General features: G+C 42.8%; 1 protein-coding gene across 1 annotated transcript in view; it reads left to right on the forward strand.

Moving 5' to 3' along the window:
• COPG2 (COPI coat complex subunit gamma 2) overlaps positions 1 to 25,873 on the forward strand; it is a 57,311-nt gene that overhangs the window by 18,857 nt on the left and 12,581 nt on the right. Inside the window, exons 6-20 of the mRNA XM_041002004.1 lie at positions 4,929 to 5,004; positions 6,219 to 6,311; positions 7,118 to 7,204; positions 8,044 to 8,201; positions 13,066 to 13,199; positions 13,742 to 13,809; positions 14,908 to 15,096; positions 16,102 to 16,197; positions 16,784 to 17,027; positions 19,066 to 19,141; positions 19,831 to 19,934; positions 20,512 to 20,637; positions 21,392 to 21,454; positions 21,958 to 22,097; positions 22,979 to 23,150. Of these exons, the coding sequence (XP_040857938.1) occupies positions 4,929 to 5,004; positions 6,219 to 6,311; positions 7,118 to 7,204; positions 8,044 to 8,201; positions 13,066 to 13,199; positions 13,742 to 13,809; positions 14,908 to 15,096; positions 16,102 to 16,197; positions 16,784 to 17,027; positions 19,066 to 19,141; positions 19,831 to 19,934; positions 20,512 to 20,637; positions 21,392 to 21,454; positions 21,958 to 22,097; positions 22,979 to 23,150 (1,826 nt within the window). The remainder of the gene's footprint in view (positions 1 to 4,928; positions 5,005 to 6,218; positions 6,312 to 7,117; positions 7,205 to 8,043; positions 8,202 to 13,065; positions 13,200 to 13,741; positions 13,810 to 14,907; positions 15,097 to 16,101; positions 16,198 to 16,783; positions 17,028 to 19,065; positions 19,142 to 19,830; positions 19,935 to 20,511; positions 20,638 to 21,391; positions 21,455 to 21,957; positions 22,098 to 22,978; positions 23,151 to 25,873) is intronic.

Here is a 25,873-nt window from a genome sequence, read left to right on the forward strand (position 1 = left end):
GCTGTGGGGTCTGTTTTGTATATCACTGATGGCTCCATGCTGTGGGGTCTGTGTTGTATATCACTGATGGCTCCATGCTGTGGGGTCTTTGTGTAGTGTCACTGATGGCTGCTCCATGCTGTGGGGTCTGTGTGTATATCACTGATGGCTCCATGCTGTGGGGTCTTTGTGTAATATCACTGATGGCTCCATGCTGTGGGGTCTGTTTTGTATATCACTGATGGCTGCTCCATGCTGTGTGGTCTGTGTGTAATATCACTGATGGCTCCATGCTGTGGGGTCTGTGAGTAATACCACTGATGGCTCCATGCTGTGGGGTCTGTGAGTAATACCACTGATGGCTCCATGCTGTGGGGTCTGTGTTGTATATCACTGATGGCTCCATGCTGTGGGGTCTGTTTTGTAGATCACTGATGGCTGCTCCATGCTGTGGGGTCTGTGTTGTATATCACTGATGGCTCCATGCTGTGGGGTCTGTTTTGTATATCACTGATGGCTCCATGCTGTGGGGTCTGTGTTGTATATCACTGATGGCTCCATGCTGTGGGGTCTTTGTGTAGTGTCACTGATGGCTGCTCCATGCTGTGGGGTCTGTGTGTATATCACTGATGGCTCCATGCTGTGGGGTCTTTGTGTAATATCACTGATGGCTCCATGCTGTGGGGTCTGTTTTGTATATCACTGATGGCTGCTCCATGCTGTGTGGTCTGTGTGTAATATCACTGATGGCTCCATGCTGTGGGGTCTGTGAGTAATACCACTGATGGCTCCATGCTGTGGGGTCTGTGAGTAATACCACTGATGGCTCCATGCTGTGGGGTCTGTGTTGTATATCACTGATGGCTCCATGCTGTGGGGTCTGTTTTGTAGATCACTAATGGCTGCTCCATGCTGTGGGGTCTGTGTTGTATATCACTGATGGCTCCATGCTGTGTGGTCTGTGCGTAATATCACTGATGGCTCCATGCTGTGGGGTCTGTGTTGTATATCACTGATGGCTCCATGCTGTGGGGTCTTTGTGTAGTGTCACTGATGGCTGCTCCATGCTGTGGGGTCTGTGTGTATATCACTGATGGCTCCATGGTGTGGGGTCTTTGTGTAATATCACTGATGGCTCCATGCTGTGGGGTCTGTGAGTAATACCACTGATGGCTCCATGCTGTGGGGTCTGTTTTGTATATCACTGATGGCTCCATGCTGTGGGGTCTGTTTTGTAGATCACTAATGGCTGCTCCATGCTGTGGGGTCTGTGTTGTATATCACTGATGGCTCCATGCTGTGGGGTCTGTGAGTAATACCACTGATGGCTCCATGCTGTGGGGTCTGTGTTGTATATCACTGATGGCTCCATGCTGTGGGGTCTTTGTGTAGTGTCACTGATGGCTGCTCCATGCTGTGGGGTCTGTGTGTATATCACTGATGGCTCCATGGTGTGGGGTCTTTGTGTAATATATCTGATGGCTCCATGCTGTGGGGTCTGTGAGTAATACCACTGATGGCTCCATGCTGTGGGGTCTGTGAGTAATACCACTGATGGCTCCATGCTGTGGGGTCTGTGTTGTATATCACTGATGGCTCCATGCTGTGGGGTCTGTGTTGTATATCACTGATGGCTCCATGCTGTGGGGTCTGTGTTGTATATCACTGATGGCTCCATGCTGTGGGGTCTGTGTTGTATATCACTGATGGCTCCATGCTGTGGGGTCTGTGTTGTATATCACTGATGGCTCCATGCTGTGGGGTCTTTGTGTAGTGTCACTGATGGCTGCTCCATGCTGTGGGGTCTGTGTGTATATCACTGATGGCTCCATGGTGTGGGGTCTTTGTGTAATATCACTGATGGCTGCTCCATGCTGTGGGGTCTGTGTGTAGTGTCACTGATGGCTGCTTTTATGCTACCACAGCAGAACTGACTTAGTTGTGATGCAGCCTGCAACACCAAAAATGTGTACTAGGTTGTCTGTCATTAGAAAATTTGCTTGTAAAGGGCAGGCATCTGTCTGTCTTTAATGTATGCTAATGGTCTAGAAAAGTACCTGATATGTAGTAAATTATCATTGAAATGGAACAAAAGGAAGATACTAAAGGATAGAGAGATGACAGGGCAAACCTTTTGACAGTGTTGAAACAGCAAATTCAGTGTGTAGGTGAAACACAACATTTAGACAGAAGACAGGAGATATTTCCTGACAAATGTAAAAAGAAATCTATACATTGAAGTATAAAGCTGTACCTAAAATTGTAACAGAATGACCAATAGCAAGATGTTCCCAGTTAATATTTACAGTGGAGAAAAAGAAAGGGTTTAAGACTTAACTAGAAAAACGAATCGTGTAAGAGTGGGAAAAGAACTCAACCCAGCCTCAGCCATTCGTGGCAGATTTCATTGTCAAAAAATGTGGTGGGTGACTGCAGAATTTCAAGAGAATGTAAGGTTTTCATGTGGTGAGGTGTGGCATGGTGCTGGGGTCCTCGCATCCTGGGTCTGAGGGCTGCGTTCTCAGGAGTCCAGCTTTGTTCCGGTCCACACCGTGAGAGGAGGCTGTCGCAGCTGACGCCTCCAGGGCTTGGCTCCTGCCGTCCAGGGGAGACCTCTGCAGAATCCCAAGCTCCTTGCCCAAAAACATCAACGGCTAAAATATTTGTTTTAAAAAGAAAAAGAATAGCATTGATGACTAGAACAGCAAGTTGTCATTCAATAGCTCAGGCAACTTCACACTCCAAAGAATTCAGGCACTGTAATAATTATGAAATTATTTGAAAGCTAAAATTAAAAATTCAGATAATTAGTAATGAAAAATTCAGTTGAAAGGCAATAACACTGAGCAAAATAAAATGTAAATCCCAAAGCTGTGGTGTCCAGTACAGTAACTCTTGGCTCTATGTGGTTGTTTTAATCATTGTGAACATTAACTAAAATGAAATAGAATCTACAATTCAGTTCTTTAGGTCCACTAGCTACATTTCAGATGCTGAATAGCCATATGTAACTTGTGGCTGATGGGTTGAATTGTAAAGAACTTTTCCATCATTATAGAAATTTCTACTGGCCAGAACTGCCTTGGAGAAAACAAAGAAACATTGGCAAATGCTGACACATTTGCCAGGAATGTGGCACAGGGAGTTAAGCCTCTGCCTGCGGTGCTGACAAAACGTATGATTGCAAGTTTGAGTTCTGGTGGCTCTACTTTAAATGCGGCTCCCTGCTAATTTCTTGGAAATGCAGAAGAGGATGGCTCAAGTGCTTGAGCCGCTGCTGTCCCTGTGGGAAATCTGAGTAGAGTTGGGCTCCTGGTTTCTAACTTGCCCAGTTGGCGCAGTCTGCCCAGCTGATATGGTCATTTGGAAGGTGGAGCAGCAGTTGGAGATCTGGGCCGTGTGTGCGTGTGTCTGTACCCTTGCTCCCTCATCCCGTGGTGATAAATACATTTTTACAAAGAATCCAAATTAGTTAAAAATAAAATATAATTGATTAATCTTTTTCTTTTCATAAGCAACATTTTTACAGGAAAACTATATACTTGTGACAGAAATTCACATGTATAAATTTTTTGTAGAACATTTGCAAAGTATTCAACATTTGCTTACCCCCGGAAACCTCTTTATTTTACTATATCATAAAACAAAATAAAGTGTGTTAAAATAAGAAAAATTATTTTAAATGTTGGTTACATAGATGAGGGAAAAGCCTATAACACACTAGGAAGTTGAAAAACAATGACGGGAGAATAGATACTTGACAGCTGCGAAAACATGGACGCATGGCAGGTCCAGATTCTCGCATTTTAATACAAGCAGACTATACATTTACTTTGAAAATTAAGCAAATAATGCCAAGATGCATCAAATAGGAAAAGAAAAAAAAGCTCAATTTTAAGGTTAAAGTAAGATGAAAACTAAAATTGCAGAATATTTATAAGCTATTATTAAAACCTGTGGTTTGAACTGAAGCTGTTTAGAGAAGTATTCACAGCTTTTAGCCCTGAAGTTCCCAAGGAATTACGGTGGTCAGGTGACTTTAGTACTGACAATAGAATCTAGTTGACAGGTCCTCGTGGAATAAGAAAGAATCCATTTATCGAAAATGTTTATTTAAAAAAATTTTAATATGTTTATAATATGTTTATATGTTTATATTTAATATGTTTATATTTTAATATGTTTATATTTTAACATCTATGTTGTATGTTTATAATATGTTTGGCTTTCACATTCTTTGTGCTGTAAGGCACCCCTGGCACTGTGTGTGTGTTGATGCTCACACCCTACAGCTTTGGCTAACAAAAGCCTCATTTTTTCTAAATCTAATTAGGAAAATGTAGATATTTGCAATACCTGACCAATGGAACTCTGCTGTTAAAAATATAATTTTATATGTCCAGATACTTGATAATATATGGCTAGTATACTTGTATTCCCCCTTTTTGAAGATTCCTTTCTTTCTTAGGCAGGGTTACAGAGATGGAGGGAAAGACGGAGATCCTCCCCAAAAGATCCCAGTGGCTAGAACTGGGACAATCCAGAAACCAGGAGCCAGGAGCTTCTTCCTGGTCTCGGAGTGTAGGGGCCCAAGGAGCTATTGTCTGCTGGAGACGGCTGACAGCAGATGGGCTGGGTCGGAAGTGGAGCAGCCGGGATTCAAACCGGCACACATACGGGACGCTGGTGTTCTGTGGAGGTAGCTTGTGTGCCATAGTGCCAGCCTCCTGAAAGTTTTTAAGTGATGCTACAGAGAGAATCTCAAGTTATATTGAATTTAAAAAAGAGAGGTTGTCAGAGTGCGGGAAGATCCACTGGCATGCATTTAGCAAGCATGTGTGGTGGAAACCTCACAGTGGTCAGCTGGAGTTGAGCGTGACTGAGGGTGGTGGGAACCCCAGTGCGGGGTTTCCATTTGATCTCATGTTAACCAGCTTGATTTTTCTTAGTCTGACTAAAGACATGACTGGAAAGGAAGATGTGTACCGTGGCCCCGCCATCAGGGCTCTCTGCAGAATCACTGACGTAAGTGCCCTCTGACGGTTACTGCCCGTGGCTTTGGGGAGGGCAGCTAGCCAGACGTTCTAAGTCTTCAAGAGATTTGTGGCTCCAGGTTTTCCCCTCCGATTGCTTTTCCTTTATTGTACTACTCTGCTTTCCCTGAGTACTTGCCCCCTGAGACCCTGTGTGCAGAAAGCCCATCCAAAAGAGGTCAAGGAACACACACCGTGAGCGTTGGCTACAGAACTCGAGGGATGTGAGACACAGCCGGATGCAAGAGCAGAACATAGCCCAGCAAGACGTCGCAGACTTTTCTGTGGTGCTGCCTCATCTGCCAGCCGTCCAGGCAGGAGGAGGTCCAGGTGTCTAACCCTGACCGGGTCTCTTGACTCTGGAGCACTGACCGGGGCAGGTTGAAGTGCAGAGCAGCCTGGGGCTTGCCAGGCGTTCTCACTAGGGACTGTGTGGTCACGCGTGGCTGTATTTTATGGGTATGTTTTTAACTCCCTCAGGTGTGGAATGATGGCAGGATTAAGTTGTAAATCCCAGTCCTAGGAGCAGTCATACAAATTATTTAATGTTATTTCTCTGTTGTTTTGTTTTACTTGTTTTTATATCACCATTAATTTGGTGGTATAAAACTTAATCATTCCAATGTTAGCCAAAAAACCTTTATTTTCGTCTGAATATTGACCATGGTTGATTGACTCATCTTCCCCGTGGTGAGGTTTTCGCTGGCTAAAATTTGAAAGAGCTTGTTTCCAGAGGATCTCTTGCTAAGGGCGCGTTTTACTGTGCTGTACATGTAATTCCTTGTAGAGCTGAAGTTGCCAGTGCTTGCACTATTAACTCGTATGATCTATAGGTCCCATATGTAACATGCGCCCTTCAGATAGATTCAGGAATTTATCTGTGACGTCCTTGAGAGGCCCAGCCTCTCCTGTGTATTCAGCCAGGTATTCTCCACTTTGAGAGTTTGCTTCATTGTTAAATGGATTCTCCCTTAAGCTCAATAGTCAATTGCCTGTGTTGAAATTTCTCCTGAGTTGTTTCCGTCCTGCCCTCTGCAGTATAATTACTGCATGATACTGCATGATGATAACGACGTGATAATCTTTTCGTACATTTAAATGTTTACACTAAACAAATATGGGACTGGCTTTTGTAAATGATGTTGAACTAGTGATTTTTTAATGAAAATGTTTTGCTTCAATAGCTTTTATTTTTTAATGTACTAGGGAACAATGTTGCAAGCTATTGAACGCTATATGAAGCAGGCCATTGTGGATAAAGTGCCCAGTGTGTCCAGCTCAGCACTGGTGTCCTCCTTGGTAAGTAAGCCAGCAGCCTCTGGTTTTTATGCTTGGCACAGTTTCCTAGTTAGAAAACTAGGAAGTATCACTGTGATCCTCTTATAAATGAAACAGTTACACACACACACATTTATTTTAGTTTATCCCGTCTGGAGGAGCTGTTAAAAACATGAACTTTTCATACGTTTGAAAGATTTTGAGGATCTGAATATTATACATGTAATTTAGATGTTGGGGCAGTAAGAGTGAAGTGGGGACAGTGACAGAGTCGGGCTGTGCTCCGTGAAGGGCTGGCTTTGGGGGCTGCACGCGTGTCTGTGCTCGGCTTCCCTCGCCTCCCCCAGAACCTGTCTGCCTGAGTCCATCAAAGTCTCCTGTAGCAGTTCGGGACCACTTCTTCCAGGAAGTGGTCTTTGTTTTAGTAATAGGTTTTCCTGCTTTTTGAGCAAAAACAGTTCATTTAGATATCACAAAGCATTTGATTAAAATCCATTACTAATCTGAGATTGCAGTGTCTGAATTGCAGGAGTTCCAACTCTGGAGTAAAATTGTTTGAGGTTTTACAGCAGAGTATAAATGAGATTTTGGAAAGTTTATTGAAAAATGGACTTCACAGTTCACATTGGCCCTGAAGTTTGAAGGAGGTGTGTACTCGCACTCACCTTTGCAAAGGAGTGCTGGGAACAATGGTGGGTGGGACTTGAAGCAGGCTACAAAGCTGCAAAGTTGACCTTTCTTTCAGAAACTTTATGCTGATTTTTCTGAGAAAACTAACTCATGTTTCCAAGTTTCCAATGACCGTGTATTAACTCTTGTTGATTTAGCACATGATGAAGATAAGCTACGACGTGGTGAAACGCTGGATCAATGAAGCCCAGGAAGCAGCTTCAAGCGACAGCATCATGGTCCAGGTACTGGTGTGAACACGCTGGCCTTGTCTTGGAATCAGCTTTCTTTAAGCCTTTATTTTAGGAGCAGTGTATTGGCTCCCCCAGCTCAGCGTTGTCTAAGGGCAGGTTCTTTGGCATGCTAAGTGGCCTAGCCAGATCGTGTCTCAGGGAGGTGGCTATTGCCCGGTCCTTCCAAGGGCTAAACGGGCTCGGGTCGTGGCTCAGGGGCTTCAGCCGCTGAGTGTGTCGCTAGCTTGACACTTCCAGGCTACTTCCCCACTTACATTCGTGAAGGATTAGAGGCTCTCTCCCCCAGAGTTCTTTCACTCTGCACTGCAATCCTTTATCTAAGATTGAGTTCTTAACTGGGAATTTCATGGAAAGTGCTCCATTTATATTCCAGAGTTTATTTATCTGTGCCCCAGGGAGTGTGAGTGTGGAAAGTATTTTGCGTTAGCTTGTTCAGTTAGGTGGCAGCCAGTCTACTGACTTTTACCTCGGAGACACCCATCCTCCCGTTTGCTTTACACCTTGAAAATGACACTTGTTTAGTCTACTTTAGAAGACTAACCCACGGATGGTTTAAAGCTATTGAAAGAGCGCAGAGTGCCTTTGTCCAGAGGCTGTGAGGGCCCTGGTACACCTGCTGGAGTCATCTTGGGGTACTGTGTCTGAAGTCAGTCTGAATTTCTAGCTTCTGCAGTACATTGGAAATGCTTATTCTATTAGTCGTGCTGGTGTTTAGTTCAGTATGAAAAATACATCTTGTTATTATTACAGATATTTTCTCCAGCTCATGTGGTTCTGTTTTCCTGTGTTATGTTTTGGCTAACCGTGTGCCTCATCTCCTTGCCGTGTAGTACCACGCACTGGGAGTTCTGTATCACCTTAGGAAGAATGATCGCCTTGCTGTTTCCAAGATGCTGAACAAGTTTACTAAGTCTGGCCTCAAGTCACAGTTTGCTTATTGCATGCTGATCCGAATCGCCAGTCGCCTACTGAGAGAAGCTGAGGATGGGTAAGTGGCTTTCCCTGAACATGAAAGTCAGTGCATCTCAGAGTGGGTTTCGCTTCAGAGCATTTGCTGAGCAGTACTGACATTACAGGTGAGGTTCGTGTTTTCCAAACTCAAAAAAACAAAACAAAACAAAACATGAAATTACTATTTAGAATGTTTTCTACTTTACTGTTCATCCTCATATGGATGTTTGTGTATATTAATAGTACACTTGTGCAGCCATGTGGTATTTCAGCTTAGTATGTCTAGGGATTTGTCCATTTCATTTCAATTAATTTGTTGACACATGAATACTCAAATTCTCCCTCATAATCCTTTTAATTTTCTCAAGGTTCGTAATAATGTCCTCTGATTTCTGGTTTTGTAATTTGTTGTCTTTTTATTTTCCTGTCTGCTTAGCTCTAGATTTGTCAATTTTATTGATTTTTTTTTTTCAAAGAACCGGGCTTGGTTTTTTCATTGACTTTTTAAAAAATCTATGGTCTTTTGTCCTATGCTTTCATTCTTTATTAATTCCTTTCTTCTGCTTAATGTGAACTTCTTTTCCTAATTTCTTAAAGTGGAAACTTAAGTTACTGATTTGAGACTTTTTAAAAACTGCTTTATAATACATGTTTGTAAAGTTCTGTTTCCCCTTTAGCTTCATCCCAGAAATGTCGATGTGCTTTCATTCTCAGCTTTAAATGCATTTTTGTTTTCTAATTTCTTCTTAACGCAGAGGCCATTGTAAGTGAGTTGTTTAATGTGAGTGCTCGCGTATCCCCTCTCTCTCTGTTAATTATAACTTCACTACAGTTTAGGACATGCATTGTGTCATTTCTGTCCTTCTAAATATATTTATACTAGCTTTATTACCGGGAATTTAATTTGTCTTTGGCAGTGTCCATGTGGACTTGAAACGAACATGTAATACACAGTTATTAGATTGAATGATCTTTATAATCACTTAGGCTGAGTGGTTAATCATATTCCTGTCCCTGGAATCTGTCCGTTAATGAGTGAGCGCAGTTGGTTTCACGTAATGTTTTTTGTGCTCTCTTACTCCTTTTGTCCAGTTTTGCTCATGCATTTTGAGGTTTTGTTGTGTATGTGTGTGTCCTTTTTGCATCCTAATATTATTGATTTTCTTGTCATTACTCAAGGTCTCTTTTTGTCTTACAATATGAGTATCTCTGCCTTGTGATAATTTAAGTTATGTTTTAAATCCTACATTAATACTCCTTGCAGTCTGTGGTTAATATCTTCATGTCTTTCATGAAGGACCCTTACAGTATCCTTGCACATGTCATCATTTTATCTCTCCTTTTTATTCTAACAGTTACACAAATCTTTGGATTTATCTGTACTCTGATCTGTGTTTTTAAGTTTCCTGTATTGAGTAAATATTTCAACTGTTTCTTAATCAGTACTGGTTTTTTTTTTTTAAGACTTTTTTTTATTGGAAAAGCAAAGAGAAAAGGAAAAGCACTGAGAGAAGGAAAGAAAGAAAGATCTTAAATCCACTGATTCACACCCCAAGTGGTTGTAATGGCCAGAGCTGAGCCAATCTGAAGCCAGGAGCCAGGAGCTTCCTTCGGGCTTCCCATGCAGGTGCAGGGTCCCAAGGCTTTGGGCCGTCCTCCACTGCTTTCCCAGGCCACAAGCAGGGAGCTGGATGGGAAGTGGAACAGCCGGGACAGAAATTGCTGCTCATATGGGATCCCACAGTTGCAAGGCGAGGATTTAGCCACTAAGCCATCATACTGGGCCCATTTCCCTGTCTCTCTCTAAAGATTTTATTTATTTTAAAGAGTTAGAGAGACTGAAACAGAACTTCTTTGTAGGGATTCAGTCCTGAGATGGCTGTAACAGCCAGTCCAAAGGCAGGAGACTGGAGTTTGATTGTGGTCTCCCACATGGGTGGCAGAAGCCCAGATACTCGGCCCATCTTACACTGCTTTTCCCAGGCCGTTAGTATGTAGCTGGATGGGAAGTGGAGCAGCCAGGACACAACCAATGCACATAGGCATAACCATTGACATCACAGGCAGTGTCCACCTGCCACACCACAGGGCTGGCCCTCTCCCACCTTATGGTCCTCCCTCTTTTTCACTGCTTTCTTTAGCATTACATATTTTTAGAGTATCACCTTAATTCCTGTGTTAATATGTTAACACTTAAAATTGTTTTTTCTTAGTTATTGCCCTAAGGGTTATAATATATATTTTATTTTACCTTGGTGTATTTCCAAGTAATACTACCTTAAGTGGGTGTATATATGGCATAGTGTGGTACTTGGGATACCATGTAGGATGCTCTCATCTCATATCAAGATGCCTAGATCCAAGTCTGAGCTCCTCTTCCAAACCCCTTCCTCGTCATGTGCCTCCTGGGAGGCAGCAAGTAATGGCTGAGCTGGTTGGTCCCCAGCCGTGCACGTGCAGGTTTGGATTGAGTCCTTAGCTCCAGGCTTCAGCTCAGCCCAGCCCCAGCCATGGTGGCCATTTGCAGAGTTGACCAGTAGAAATTCCTCTGTGTTTTCTCTGTCTTTCAAATAAATATAAAGAACTTTTCAAGGTACTTGATTTCAGTGTGAGATCTTTCATTATAATTCTATTTGTTCTCCCTTCCTGTCTGCTGTTACTACTGTGTATATTACCTATGTGTTATAAATCCATAAAAATGGTGTTATAACTATTGCTTTATACAGTTTTACCTGCCTTTTAAAGTAGTTAAGCAAAAGAGAAAAATGTCTTGGTAGTGTGGTGCATCAGCTCACATGTGTACTATTCCTGGTGGTCTGTGTTTGTCCCTGATCATTCATGTCACGTTTTGAGTCAGATTTTTAATCTAGCATATTTGCTTCTTGATATAGTTTTTTAAAAAAGTCTGCTAGTGATAAATTCTGCTTATCTGAGCATATGTTTTGTAACTTTAATTTTTGCTGGATATAGAATTCTGGTTTATTTTGGCACTTTGAATATGCATTTAAGTCCCCCCTTTTTCATTGGTTCAGATGGGAGCTCAGCTGTTACTCATGCTGTTTCTTCATTGGTTCAGATGGGAGCTCAGCTGTTAATCAGATTGATTTCATGCTTTGTGGAGTGCTGAGTAGTCTTTCTCTTGCAGCCGCCCAGATTTTCTTCTTTGTCTAACTGTTTTAGCAGTGTGAACACAGGATACCTGTGTGTGGGTTTTGGGATTTGTTGAACCTCTTGGATTTGTAGATTATTGTTTCCCATTAGATTTGGAACATTTTAATCATTGTTTTTTCAGATATTCCTTTTGTTCCTTTGTCTCTCCTTCCCTTCTGAGGCTCCTGCTACACTGGCATTGGTACCTCTGTGTTACACAAGCCTGTGTCTTCCATCTTCAGCATTTCCGTTAGCTGCTTTATCTCAGTTGGCCAGTCTTCAGGGTTGGTGGTTCTTTCATCTGACAGTTCAAATCTGCTGTTGACTTTTATTCTAGTGAATCTACTTTTCAAACCCAGAATTTCTGTTAGGTTCCTTTAAAAAAAAATTACGTAAGGGCTGGCATTGTGGCAGTGCAGACTAAACTGGTGCTTGCAACACCAGTGGCCTCCCCACTCCAATTCTGATTCAGCACCTGGAAAAGCAACAGAAGATGGTTCAAGGGTTTGGGTCCCTGCACCCACTGGAGACCAAGAAGAAGTTCCTGGATTCTGGCTTCCGGCCAGCTCAGCCCTGGCCAGTGTGGCTGTGTGGGAGGGGACTAATGTATGTGTGTGACTTCCCTCTCTCTCAGTAACTCTGTAAAATAAGCAATTTCTGTATCTTTATTGATAGTCTCTCTTTAGTAAGAAACAATTTTATTTAATTCCTTACACATGATATCCTTTAGTTTGTTGACAAATACTGTGCCTAGGAATTCAGACATCTGGGCTTTTCTGTTACTGACCGCCCTTCTCCCTACAACTGGGCCCTACTTCAGTATTTTTGTATCTTATTATTATTTGACTCAAGCATGATGTTTGAAGTAATATGATGCTGCAGCTTTTGTAATCAGAGGCCACCCGTGCCCTCACCCCAGAGCTTGTTGTTACTGTCTGTCTAGGTTACTCTGCCTAGTTGATGCATTAGATAACTTGACAAAAATCCACTGTATCTCACCATTTCCTGGGAGACGCTTGTCATTGCATGCTCTGCATTAAGCTCCACTTGACTTGCACCGAACCTCAGTGTCAGGAGACTTCAGCTTTGTCCGTTCTTTACTGAGCATCTGATCAGCCCTCTGCATGGGGAGGTGCTTCTAGATCTCCTGAAACAGAATAGGAGTTCTTGAATCCCAGCCTGTTGTTTGCTACATCTGGAATTCTACTTCTGGAAGCAGTAGTATTAACTACTTGCCACTTTTGATTTCAGACCAACTCCTTCAATATGGAGCTTTTCCCACTAAGCAAGTTCCAAGTTGATTGAAGTGAAAACTAGCCTTTGAACGGGGCTTTTCCAGAGAGCTCCAGGCAGGTCAGCCAGTGACAGGTGTGGAAGGATGCAGGCCGCGCCATCCCCAGTGGCTGCTGGGATGCTGTCTTAACACTTCTGTGGTTCTCATGTTGCCAGTTTCCCAGCTACTAAGAAACAGGGAAGAGAGGGGAGGGAAATGAGGAATATGGCACGTTTAAAACACTAGAAGATTCACCACCACCACTTTTTAAAATCAATATTCAGCTGTTTTTCTTAACAATACTCACAAGATTGTTGCATGTGTTTGGTTGATTTCTAAAGTTCTGAAAAAGTTGCTTTAGATCATTTTTCTCGTTTTTTCGTAGACGTGAATTTGCAGACACTTAATCCACCATTCCAGAATTTATCTGTGCTTTAGCCATCATGCATACCTAATGACTGTATGTATCTATTGGCAGCCATGAAAGTCCGCTTTTTGATTTCATCGAGAGCTGCTTGCGAAATAAACATGAAATGGTTATTTACGAGGCTGCCTCTGCTATCACCCATCTGCCTAACTGCACGGCCAGGGAGCTGGCGCCCGCTGTGTCAGGTTAGCTGTGCATCTCGTCAGTGGACTTTGTTTTGTTCTTAAGATTGTGTGTTAAGTTCTGCAGGTCTGCAGAATAGACATGAGGAATGCTGCGTCCCCTCGGGCCTGTGTGTAGCCTTGGGTTCTGATGACCTGTATGCGTGTGTAGACGCTCAGCGTTGTTCTTCACCGCTTCTCCTAGGACCTTGCGATACTGTCGAGAGAGTTTTGTGTGGCTGACAGCTTTCATGTGTTCGGTTTTTCTTAATATTTAGGAAGCCTGTTTGCTGTTATAACTACCACTATTTCTACCATTTAAATTCTCATAGTAATAGGTGTAATAATTCTTTTAGAAAAACAAACTGATTTTATTAAAATTTGTATAGCCTCACAAGAAGTGCTTTTTCCATTTTCATTGATACATTTCTTGTGAATTTCTGATACTGTATTTTAGCTCCCTTTTTCATAGTTTGAATATAATTCATGAAGTATATGTTTTCAGTCATATGATATATGATGAAATGAGCAACAACCAGCTATTTTTGTTTGTTTCTTTTTCTTAGTTCTTCAGCTTTTCTGTAGCTCTCCTAAGCCAGCGTTGAGATATGCAGCTGTAAGGACCCTGAATAAAGTAAGTGTCCCATTGCTGAGTGCTGCCTGTGGAAGCATGTAATTGAGACACTGAATGAGAAGTACTTGCTTTCTCTTCAAGGTCAGGACCTATAATTAATGGCTTTGCTTCTCTGACACCTTATTTGTATTTGTTACCTTAAATTTGGCCTTTTAAAAATGGTTCTTATTATGCAGCTCAAGATTCTAACTCACTTCTGAGAACTTTATACTCAAGAGCCACACTAGTGGCAGCCATTGGCCCCAAGAGGCCTTCGTTTTCAATGAAGGAAAATAGAGCCAAATGTGAAGCCTCCTCCGTCGGTCTTACAGTCACATTTCCTGAGCTCACGGTCAGTGTGACTGTGGTGTTGAAAACGAGCAACCTCCCGTCTTCAGTGCTCCATCCCAGATGAGTCTCGGAGATTAATCTTTTGTGTGTGAATTTTAGAAAGATTATATGGTGCTATCTGTTGTATTTAAACCCCAGGGAGCCTGGATCAGTTCTATTAAGCTACATTAATTTTTCCCCAAATCACCTGATTGCTCTTGCTAAGTGGGGTTTATTTAGGCTCATGTAGTTTTATGTTAGTGAGTGTTGAATTTCACTGCCAGTCCTCTTGAGAGTGTTTGTAAATGCTCAGAATTGTTGAGTAGGAGATTCTGTGTCAATCCTGGAACAGAATCAGCACAAGGAAGTAGGATAGCAGATGTGTTTTCTCCATTCCAGATAATCCAGTTTTGCTGGTTTACACGTGGACAAGGTAGTAATGGTCTTTGTTGAGCAATGTTTACCAGCCTAGGTGTTCTTCTCAGAGAGCATGCCGTGCGCTGGAGCAGACAGACGTGGACATGTGAGATAAGAAATGCAGCCCCAGTTTAACAGAAGACAAGCTATGTGTATTACAAATGTTAAAATTTCCAACAAAACGTAGTCCTCTGCTTTACCATGGTTATTAATCATTTATCAGAGGGTTTATCATACTTCATTAATTGGAAATTCTCAATTGCTTTTAAGCTATATTGTCTCCTGTGGCTCGCCATGAGCTTAATTAGAATTTAAACACGAGCTTTATCAACAGCCATGACTTATATTCTGTCTTTCTTGCCCTCCCACAAGGTGGCAATGAGACACCCTTCTGCGGTCACTGCCTGCAATCTGGATCTGGAGAACTTGATCACAGACGCCAACAGAAGCATTGCCACCCTGGCCATCACCACGCTGCTCAAGACGGGCAGTGAGGGCAGTGTGGACAGGCTCATGAAGCAGATTTCCTCTTTTGTATCTGAAATCTCAGATGAATTCAAGGTAATAGTTGAAACATGATTGTGTTTTTTTTTTTTTTTTCTCAGTCTGTTGCTTACTCATTTCTTTTCCTAACAATGTATTTTGAGGAGTAGAAATTGTTTAATTTTTATGAAGTCTGATTTGGTAGGTTTTCCTTTGATTGCTATTACTATATCCTCCCAAATTATTATTTATACACTTCTGTGTCATAAGTATATTCTAATGGTTTATTCTAAATACTATAGGAATGTAGCTTTTATGTTTTGGCCCATGATCTTGAATTAGCATGTATCTGTACTGGAATCCAGTGTGTTGGCATCTCTGTCTGCAAAGCAGCCACAGAGCCATCAGCACATCAGGCCTCCTTAGCATGCAATGCATTGCTAATACCACACTGTTGGTTTTAATGTGGCCTTATGGACCTTTGAAAGTGTATAGTCTAGTTTTCCAAATTGTTCTTTTCATTTTCACGTTTTAGTTCCTATGTATTTGGAACCAGTTTACCAGTTTCTATGAAACAGAATCTGCTAGGGTTATGACAAGGTTGGCGGTGAGTCTGTAAATCAGTTGGGAAAGAACTGATATGGAACAATATTCCAGTGATTCAAATGGTATCTCTGTTTTTGTTTAGGTCATCTTTTAATTTTTCTGAGCAGATTTTTGTAGTGTCTGCAGGTCTTACATATTTTTTTTTTAAAGATTTATTTTTTATTATTTTTTCATTGGAAAGGCGGATATACAGAGAGGAGAGACAGAGAGGAAGATCTTCCGTCCGATGATTCACTCCCCAAGTGAGCGCAACGGGCCGATACTATGCCAAAGCCAGGAGCCTCTTCCGGGTCTCCCACATGTTTTTGTGTTGCTTTTAATTCCCTTTTGCAGTCCCTTGCACATCTTCCCTGAAGGACCCATTACTGCCACTTTAGATCATCTTCTCAGCTGGGAAGTGATGGGGAGCTGGAGGTCCCTCCTGTGTTTGCCTCTTCCGAAGGAGTGGTTGACAAGCAGCATGCCTCCTTCCCACAGGTGGTGGTCGTGCAGGCGGTCAGCGCACTCTGTCAGAAGTACCCGCGGAAGCACGGCGTCATGATGACCTTCCTCTCCAGCATGCTCCGAGACGACGTAGGTAGACTGTGGCTTGATTACATGAGGTTCTTGCTTGGATTCCTGAGATTGCCATTAAATATTACAGTGTTTTACTGCATTTCTTTATGACCTGATTATGCCTCTCAAATAACATAGTTAATCCTGACTGCTGTTTCATCATTGCTAAATATAATATCGCTTTATTTCCCACTTGGAGAAGAAATGCTTGTGATTTGAGTTTGAGAAGCATGAGCCTTGGGGGTAAACCTTTAAATAAAAAGTGTTCTTAGGGCCTGGCGCAGTGGCTAAAGGCCTAGTGGCTAAAGTCCTTGCCTTGAACGTGCCTGGATCCCATTGGGGCGCCGGTTCTAATCCCAGCAGCTCCACTTCCCATCCAGCTCCCTGCTTGTGGCCTGGGAAAGCGGAAGAGGCTCCTGGCTTCGGATTGGCTTAGCACCAGCTGTTGCAGTCACTTGGGGAGTGAATCATCAGACGGAAGATCTTCCTCTCTGTGTCTCCTCCTCTCTGTATATCTGACTTTCCAAGAAAAATAAATAAATCTTTTAAAAAAAAAAAGTGTCCTTAAAAGGAGTGACATTTTGGTCCCTCTTCTTTACGCCAGGGAGGCTTTGAATACAAGCGGGCCATCGTGGACTGCATCGTCAGCATTGTGGGAGAGAACCCGGAGAGCAGGGAAGCGGGGCTGGCTCACCTCTGCGAGTTCATCGAGGACTGTGAGCACACTGTGCTGGCGACACAGATTCTGCACTTACTGGGCAAGGAGGGTCCCAGAAGCCCCGTGCCCTCCAAGTATATTCGCTTTATCTTTAATAGAGTTGTCTTGGAGAATGAGGCTGTCAGAGCAGGTGAGTGTTTCGACTACTGATAATGATGTAGCTTTTGAAATAGTTCAGAGGATGGTAATGACATTGGAAAATAAAGTTGCAAAATCTGCGTGAGTGTAGTATCTTGGAGCAAGCTTAGGACCTATATATATAGTTTTTTGTTTGTACAGCAGTTTCTTGAAAAAAACTTCTTTTGCTTCCTATTAGACAGATAATCCTTGGCTTTCCATATGATACAAATATTATACCTTGTCCATTTTCCAGGGTGCTGGTGATAGATATAAATGCATGGTGTGTGTGTGTTTATTTTGTAAAGTGACTCTTGCTGTGTGGTCACTACTTCCTAGTTACTCAGTGAGCAGATCCAAATCCCCATTAAAAATGTAAACCAGATGGAGCCATTGTGGCTCAGTGGTTAGCTCGCCTTCTCCCGACTGCCCTGGGATGTGCGTTCCAGATCAGAGCCCCCGGCTTTAGGTCCCACCTCCTGCTGCTGCACCCGCTCAGAGGCCGCAGCTCGGGGACTCAGATTCTGGCCACCTGTGTCAGGGACCAGGCCTGAGTTCCTGGCTTGGACTGTTGCTGTAAGCATCTGGGAAGTACAGAATGGATGTAAGATCTGCCAAAAATTTTTAAACTAAAAAAAAATGTTTTAAATAAAGCCTCATATGAGCCTTTGTCTCTCATTAGTTACCAACGCCATCCTTTTGTTTCCCCTCTGAGATGGACTTGAAGTCGCCTTGTTCCCTTCAATTCTGTGTAATCTGGCTTTTTCCCTTGAAGTCCTCTGGGGCTTTTTTTGTTTTTAATAACTTATAAACTAGTGGGAAATTAAGTTACATGTTTACAGGTCTTATTTTTGCTCACTTTTCAATCTCTTGACTAAACACTTCATGAAACCTTTTTCCTTTGTTCCCAGAGTAGCCTTTGTGTCTGTGTCATTTCTGTTTCATTGTGGAGAGTCTCTCCCTGTGCCCATTCTTTTGGACTGTTCGTTCTCTTTAGGATTTTGTCTCAACACATCCTTCCTGGTGCTCCTTTTCAGACTCTGCTAATATGCTGATATTCTAGCAGTGTCTCCTGAATTTTTATCTCTAACTACCTACTAATACATTTCAAATTCAACCTGAAGTCCAAATCAACCAAGACAGAATCATCGCCAGTGTATCCAGTCAGCTGTCCAGACAGAACCTGCCCACCTGTTGTAGCAAAGCTCTTGTGTTGTTTTTGTCTTAGCATTCTTTCATCTCCTCTCCCTGTCATCACGAGTGTTGACCTGGGCAGGCACTCTTCCTTTGAGACGCCCGAGACTGACCTGGCTGTTTCTACTCTGTGCAGTGTCTCTCTGTAGTAAGTGAGGTTAAGTACAGCCTGCTCCTCCTCCTGTGTCCCCGCGCAGTCCTGCACTCAGCTTGTTCCAGGCTGGCGTCGTGTTCTCTGCTGCGGGAAGAGACGTTGGGACCTGCTGCTCTCTCGGCCTCAGCTGCTCACTCTGCTTGCTCTTCAGACTGCAGTGATTCACGCCATCGCCCTGTCTTTTCTGGATCTAGTTCTGCTGTAGACTTACACATTTTATAATTGTCTCTTTATTATCTGCCTTTTGCACTAGAATATAACTCTCTGAGGTCAGGGACCATTTCTTTTATCTTTCTAGCCCCAGAACCCACACTTCCTAACAAAACTACATAAGCAGTGAATCTTTATTGAATGGGTCGGATTTGAATAATCAATTTTCTTTTGGTACCTAGGGCTGTTTGTCTGGCATTAAAGCTGTGATGACATTCGTGTGATACTTAAATGAGTATTGTGAGGTAGCAGTGTAGCTCATACAGAAATATATGTGCCTCTGCTTCCTCGAAGCCTGGAGTGTCCTTCTCACTGCTTCCAAGGGCCTGCAGGGTTCTGTGCTTGAATGAACAAATACATAGGATTAAGAACCACTCAAATGGAACAGGAGAGTTGTCCCCGGCAAACGTGGGATGCTTGTATACTGTCGATGCCTGCTGCCTAAGTGTGAGGAGCCAGTGTTGACACTGCCCGCTGCTGTGCTTCGTTGCAGCGGCAGTCAGCGCTCTGGCCAAATTTGGAGCTCAGAATGAGAACCTCCTTCCGAGCATCCTCGTGCTCTTACAGAGGTAAGTATGCAGAGTCCTCACTGCCCCGTAGTGAAGCCAGGGCAGCAAGGGAGCAGCAAATGACATGTTCTTTCTCTTCCTGGTAATTATGTATGCTAGGTGCATGCAAAATTTATCTTTGGATTTCTCTGGTATTATTTTGGGAAGCTAATTTCAGTATAGCAATTTGTAAAATAGAGACTTACCTTCCAAGTGTAAGCTATTCAACATAGAGTTGAAATATCAGCATTTCATGTATACATGTTTCCCTATTTAATGGGGAAAGCCTTGATTTAGCAAATGCTCTGTGATTGTATCTTAGAATTAAAGCAGATAAATTACAAGCCAAAAGCTCTCTGCATAAAAAATTTGCTATAATAAACCTATGCTTGGATTCTGGATGCTAAATATCTTTTATGTATCCTTGGAAAGTATAATATTCCCATTTCCTATCTATGGAGAAGTCTTAAGTTTCATCAGGGTCCTGTGGTTACAGAGTCAGACCCAAGCTGCATCAGGCTACTGTGTTCTTTCTAGTTATTTTAATGTCTACTTCCATCCAGTGCTTCTGTTTATGATAGTGGATGTCTTAGTAGTTCAGAGCAGTGTCCTGGATTTGTGGAGACTGGGGGAAATGTTGGATGCTGCTGCAATCTTTTATAAAGTGGTGTTAGATGAGCTCAGCTGTCTTGTTGTGTTTCTCCTGGCAGGTGTATGATGGATACTGATGATGAAGTCCGGGACAGAGCCACCTTCTATCTGAATGTGCTGCAGCAGAAGCAGATGGCCCTGAATGCCACGTACATTTCCAGTGGTCAGTGGGAGCCAGGGTTGTAGACTGTAAACGTGTTTCACGACTTGCGAAGGAGTCTGCGTCACCGGGCAGATGTTTGCTTTTTCTTTCTTTGTTGTTTTGTCTTTTTGTCTTCAGGAATATTTCTGTTTCTAGAAAAACCTGATTTCACATGGGTATTTCCTAATTTGCTAATGGTAATTCCTTTGAAACAAACCATAAGAGTAAGTTCCCTAAAATGCTTAAGAGCCCAAAGGATATTGCCTCTCTTAGTTCTGAAACTCCCTGGATGGCTCTGCCCTTTTTCCGATGCTGCCATTGCTTCCATATAGGCAACTGACTTTCTTTTCTGAAAGGTATTTTGATTTTGTTGAAAATGTTTGTGGTCTGCTACCACATTTCCTTAAATGAAATAAGACAGTTTGTGAGTTAATATGGCAATCTTACACAGTAGCCTTTATTTTTAGTTATTATGTTTAAAAAAAATCTATGGTTATATTTTGCTGTTCTGTCAGAAGGCTGAGAATAATATTGCAAATCTGAGGCCATCTGTATTCAGAGATTGATAAATGTTATAATGCTAAATTGTTTGTCATAGGTTTGACAGTGTCTGTACCAGGGATGGAAAAAGCTTTACAGCAGTACACACTGGAACCTTCAGAGAAGCCCTTTGATATGACGTCCATCCCTCTTGCTGTGGCTCCTGTCTTCGAACAGAAGGCAGGTAATGAAAACAGTTAACTTTGCGAGGTTTCCTCTGTGTACGTAGTTTTTCAAATATTAGTATATTTTCTCTAATATTTGTTGGCACTCCTGAAATTTATTTATTTGCTTCGAAGTCAGAAAAGAAGGAGAGAAAGATCAGCCCTCCGCAGATGGCCACAGCGGTAGTTCTCGGCCAGGCTGAGGCCAGGCACAGAGTGCTCCATCTGCGGCCCCGTCCGCCCCCCTGCATGGTCCTCGGGTCGTATGCCACTACCGCCCCAGGCGTGTTAGTGCAAGGACTCAAACCAGCATTCCAGACTGAGATGCAGGTGTCACAGACGGCATATTACCTGTTACAACACAATGCCAGCCCCATTTGTAAATACTTTAAGTCTAAAACAGATGACATTTTAATTAGGATTTTAAAAAAATCTTATGCCTGTCAGTATTTTCACTGTTTTTGTTTTTATTCTTTACAAGTAATATTCCTATTTGATCATGAAAATGATCATCTTATAAATTATTGCTCTTTTAATGAGTAATGTTTTTTAATGTGCCAATTAATTTAAAACAAATTCTATGTTAAGGCTTACTTGTATTATTATATGTTATTTGACGGTGTATGCCTACTAAATATACTTTAATTTGAATGTGTCCCTCACCCCACAAAGGTGACGGAGAACCTGTTGGTATGATTTAGCAGTAGCTCATTGTGTGTCTGCCTCAAGCATCTACTGTTGCTTCACTCGATCATGCATATCTGTATTTTGTAGAAATCACACTTGTGGCTGCTAAGCCAGAGAAGTTGGCTCCTTCCAGGCAAGACATTTTCCAAGGTATGATTTTTTTTTTTTCTTTTTCTGTCTCTCCATCTCTGTAGCTCTGCCTTTGTCCAAGGTATGATTTGATGGGTAGAAATAATAACCATGTCCCTAGGCACTGTAAATATAATAAGATCTTACTTTATTCAATGTCATGAAGTCTCAATTCAGGGAATCTTTGTATGGCAGGAAATCAGAGGTTAAGGCTGCTGTGGCTCCCGAGTGTCCATGGGACTGCACAGTTGCTAGTTCAGGTAGACCCCCTGTTATGTGTGTATTTTGTTGGTTAACAGGAAAATCAGATTCTTAGAAATTGGGGATTTCGTTTCTTATTTTGCTTTTAGTAGCTCAGTATATAAACTTCCCTACTCAAAACAAGATTTTTTGCCTGAAGCTTGGGGACACTCTAGTTGACTGTTCAACTACGGTAAAGCTGTGAACACTAAAAACATGATGCATCCAGAGTAAAGTTCCTGTCTTACTTTTTCCCCTATTTGTCGTTCCTTTTTCCTTTACAGAACAGTTGGCTGCCATCCCTGAGTTTATGAATCTAGGACCCTTGTTCAAGTCCTGTGACCCTGTTCAGCTTACGGAAGCAGAGACCGAGTATTTTGTCCGGTGCATCAAGCACATCTTCCCCAGTCACATTGTGTTCCAGGTGAGATGCCCGCTCTCCGACCGGCAGTCTGTTACACTTTGTTACACGTGTCCCTGTCTTTTGACTTCTGGTTCTAGTTTCTTCCACAGCGAATTAATTTGGCAGCAGCTCCTTATTTGCTTAATGCCAGAGATTATCTCATATGATGGTTAAAATAGGAGGATATAAAGCTGACATGTCTGAAGACAATAGACAACATAAAGTATAACCTGTTTTTAAAATCAGGTAAATCAAGTGGATTTCTCAAAGAGTTTATTCTTGTCCGTCAGACTTACGCCATCTTAAAGCTCAGTCTCAGGAAGGAGAAGCTGATGACTAACAAGCAAAGAAGACCTTGCAAATAAGAGTATTCCTGATACCTACCGGAAAGTCTTAGGAGCAGAACCACAGTGCTATCTGCTTTTTATTTATTTATTTAGTGGTGATTAACTTATATTTACTTGAAAGGCAGAATGACAGGGGACTAGTTAAGGAGAGATCTCTCCTCTGCCGGCTCACTCCCCAAGTGGTTAGCAATGGCGGGTTGGGCCAGGAGCCAAGAACACCACAGCGGTCCCCTGCACCACGGCGGTCCCCTGCACAGTGGTGTAAGCCAAAGCACTAGGGCCACTTTACTGCTGCCTTCCTGCATGTGTTATCAGAGAACTGGGTCAGAAGTGGAGCAGCTGTGATCTGAATCGGTGCTCTGATATGGGATGCCAAGCATTGCAGGAGATGGCTCAGCCTGATATGCCAGGATATCAGTCCTCCCCCGCCCCCACCCACAGTTCACAGACAGAAGGGGGAGTGGGTTTCAGAGCTGAGCCATAGACTCCAGTGGGAAGGGACACTTCCTGGAAGGTAATCTTCTTTCATGCCTTTTCCATTGGCTGGTTTTTCAGTTTGACTGCACAAATACTCTCAATGACCAGCTGCTGGAGAAGGTGACAGTCCAGATGGAGCCGTCTGATTCTTGCGAGGTGCTGTGTTGTATCCCAGCCTCCAGCCTCACTTACAACCATCCAGGAATATGTTACACTCTTGTGCGCTTGCCTGAGGATGATCCTACAGCAGGTACTAACCCCAGAAGGGAGGAGATACTGACATGAGTGCTGGTCTTAAACCCGTACAATGAATAGACAGGCGTTCAGGATTCAAGATACAGTTCTTTTCTAGAATTTAATGTGTTTACACACACGTGGACTCCTACAAAACTGGTGGAAATTTTACCTTTAAAACTTAAGTCTTTGAGTCAAAGATAAACTGAGTAAATACAGTGGTAGCCCAAAAACAAACCCTGGCTTTTTGTTGGAACATGATAGCCATCGTCTGTGTGCCTGTAAGGATCCTGACCTTCCTAGCTGGTGTTTCTTTCCAGGGCATCCAAGAAAACTTGGTCATGCAGGAAATCATTGGTACTGAAGTTTGCTCATAATGCTGATATCTGAAAGTAGGTTTCAGCCTAGTGAGAGTTACCCAGCACTGTGTGTGCACACTGGAAAAAGTGCTCAGGATTCTCTGTTGATATACCAGCTCGGGTGGAGGGGGTATCTCCTAAAAGAGCCAGTTGCTATGGCAACAGGAGTGTTTGCCAGTCTGGGAAGGTCTGTAACCTCTCTCCTGCACCTGACAGATACTTGTTGCATTTGATTTCTTTACCCCATTTTCCCAGCTGAGTTCTTCTCTTCCCGTAGTCACAGCAAAGTACAACTGCTGCACTGAAATAAGCACAGATATCACATTTATATTTTGAACAATTTTTTACTACTAGTAAGTACAGGAAATTCAATAGAGCTTAACAAAATGAACAAACACTGGACAGGTTACAGAGTTATGAGAAATCGAAAAAGCATTTTCCCTGGTCAGTGTTCAGTTACATCTGGGCTTGGCGTCCTCCTCCTGGCCCCTCTGTGTTCTTCAGTGTGGCTTCCTGGGAGTCCCTGCCCGATTTTGCCTGTGTGGTGACGGACCAGGTCACTCAGACTCTAGCCTGAGGTAGATTCAAGTTGGCACCGCTGTTGAGTCTTGGGCCCTGGGTGGAGCCTGGGCCCACAGCCCCTCGGGGAGAGGGGCTCTGCTGGCCAGCCCAGGCGTTCTCCGGCCTTTCACCTTTACTGCCTCCTTTATCCTCTCCTCACATTGCCCTGCTGCTCTTCCTGGCACCTTCACTTTCTCCTTGGAGTGTTTTTCTCTCATTAGAACTGTCTCAGGTGTGCCCACTGGACAGTAAGGAAGCTGACAGAACACTTCAGTAAAGCCAGCTTCCTTTGCCCTTCTTCCAAACCAGTAACTGTGCTCAGCCTTAAATGTAGCCCTGTGGCTTCGGCCGTCATCCCCATCCCACCTTTTAAAACATCCCTCCCTTTATTTTTAGGTTTCTGGTTTTTAGGGCATGACCTTGCTGCTCTTCCCAGTTAGGAGTACGAGCTTCTCATATCCCCAGGTCCACTTTGGTAGCTGGTAACTTAGGGGCCTCACAGCCAGCAGCATAATCCAATCAACACAGCCAGGGAGTGGCAGGGACATAACCCAGTCAACACAGAGCTATGACACTAGAATACACAAAACAGCAATATTGAAATGACAGAAGTTACATAGGTTAGTGTGTTAGGGAGACAGCAACAACAGAAAACCTCTCCACCAGGAGAGGAGAACAGAGGTTTCTCAGCTTCTTTGTTCTTAAGACAGTTCTTATAAACTAGCCCAGAGGCTTTAGCCTTTGGTCTGCTGGCTATGGACTCTTGCTTTATGGTTCAGTTTTGTCTATAAGAATTTGGTGTTTAGAGAATTTCATGTTAAACTCTAGAGTTCCTGATTGGTGCCAGGATGCACTTACCGATTCTTCTCAGTGCATCTTGGAGAGGGAAAAAGTATAATGGAATTCAAAACTGAACTTATAAACTTTTGTTACAAGTTCATTTATATTTCATCCATCTGATAGCTGCTTACAACGAACTCCTTTCTATTCTTTAGTTTTTGTCAGAAGTCTCATATTTTAATCTGACCAATCCAGAGTGTTAGTTTTGCAGTGAGTCATGCACAGACAGCCAGCTCCTGTCAGTCACCCCAGAATCTGAGACTGCATCTACCTGGCTCAGCTCAGAATAGTTCACCTTGTAGACACAGTATAAAAAAGCAGGTTATTATCTTCTCAAACTTGAAAAGAGAGAGCAGAACAGAAAGGAATACTGGTTGTAGAAGTAGGGAGATGTCGGAATTCTGGGCCTGCCGCTTGCTAACTGTGTGACGGAAACCTGTTAGGATACGCATAAGGATAAGATGGAATGAAGTAAGATGACTAGCATGGTGCCAGACTCATAGGAAACAATAAATAGAAGCTGCTGTTATTTCTCCCTTGGTCTCTCTCATATCTGGCTCTATACTGTTCAAGACACACTCCTGACTCGCCTTAGAAAGCCTTTCCATCACTCACGCTTTCCTTCCCTTTATCTTTAACCTTTCCCACGCCTCATGACATTATAAACGCACAAAAATCTACCTTGTCTGGAAAAAAAATAGTAAATATGACACTACTAAAATGCTCTCTCAAACTGGGGAATTTGTGGAAAATGTTACCACCATCGTAAATCCTAAGTAATGTAAGTCCTTCAAGAAATATTCATTTCCCACAAAATCTCAGAAAAGCCTTCCACCGCATCCATTCTCAGTCTGCAACTTCCTCCCTTCAGATATCGATGGGACCGGAAATAGCGTAGATTATGTCTGCACATCCCACCAGTTGATACCCACCTTGGGCCTCTTCCGTGTCCCTAGCATGTTCACCTTCTGCTTCTACC

This window comes from Ochotona curzoniae, unplaced genomic scaffold (assembly GCF_017591425.1).
Source record: "Ochotona curzoniae isolate NIBS_2020 unplaced genomic scaffold, NIBS_Ocur_1.0 scaffold_2476, whole genome shotgun sequence".
Classification (NCBI taxonomy): Eukaryota; Metazoa; Chordata; class Mammalia; order Lagomorpha; family Ochotonidae; genus Ochotona; species Ochotona curzoniae.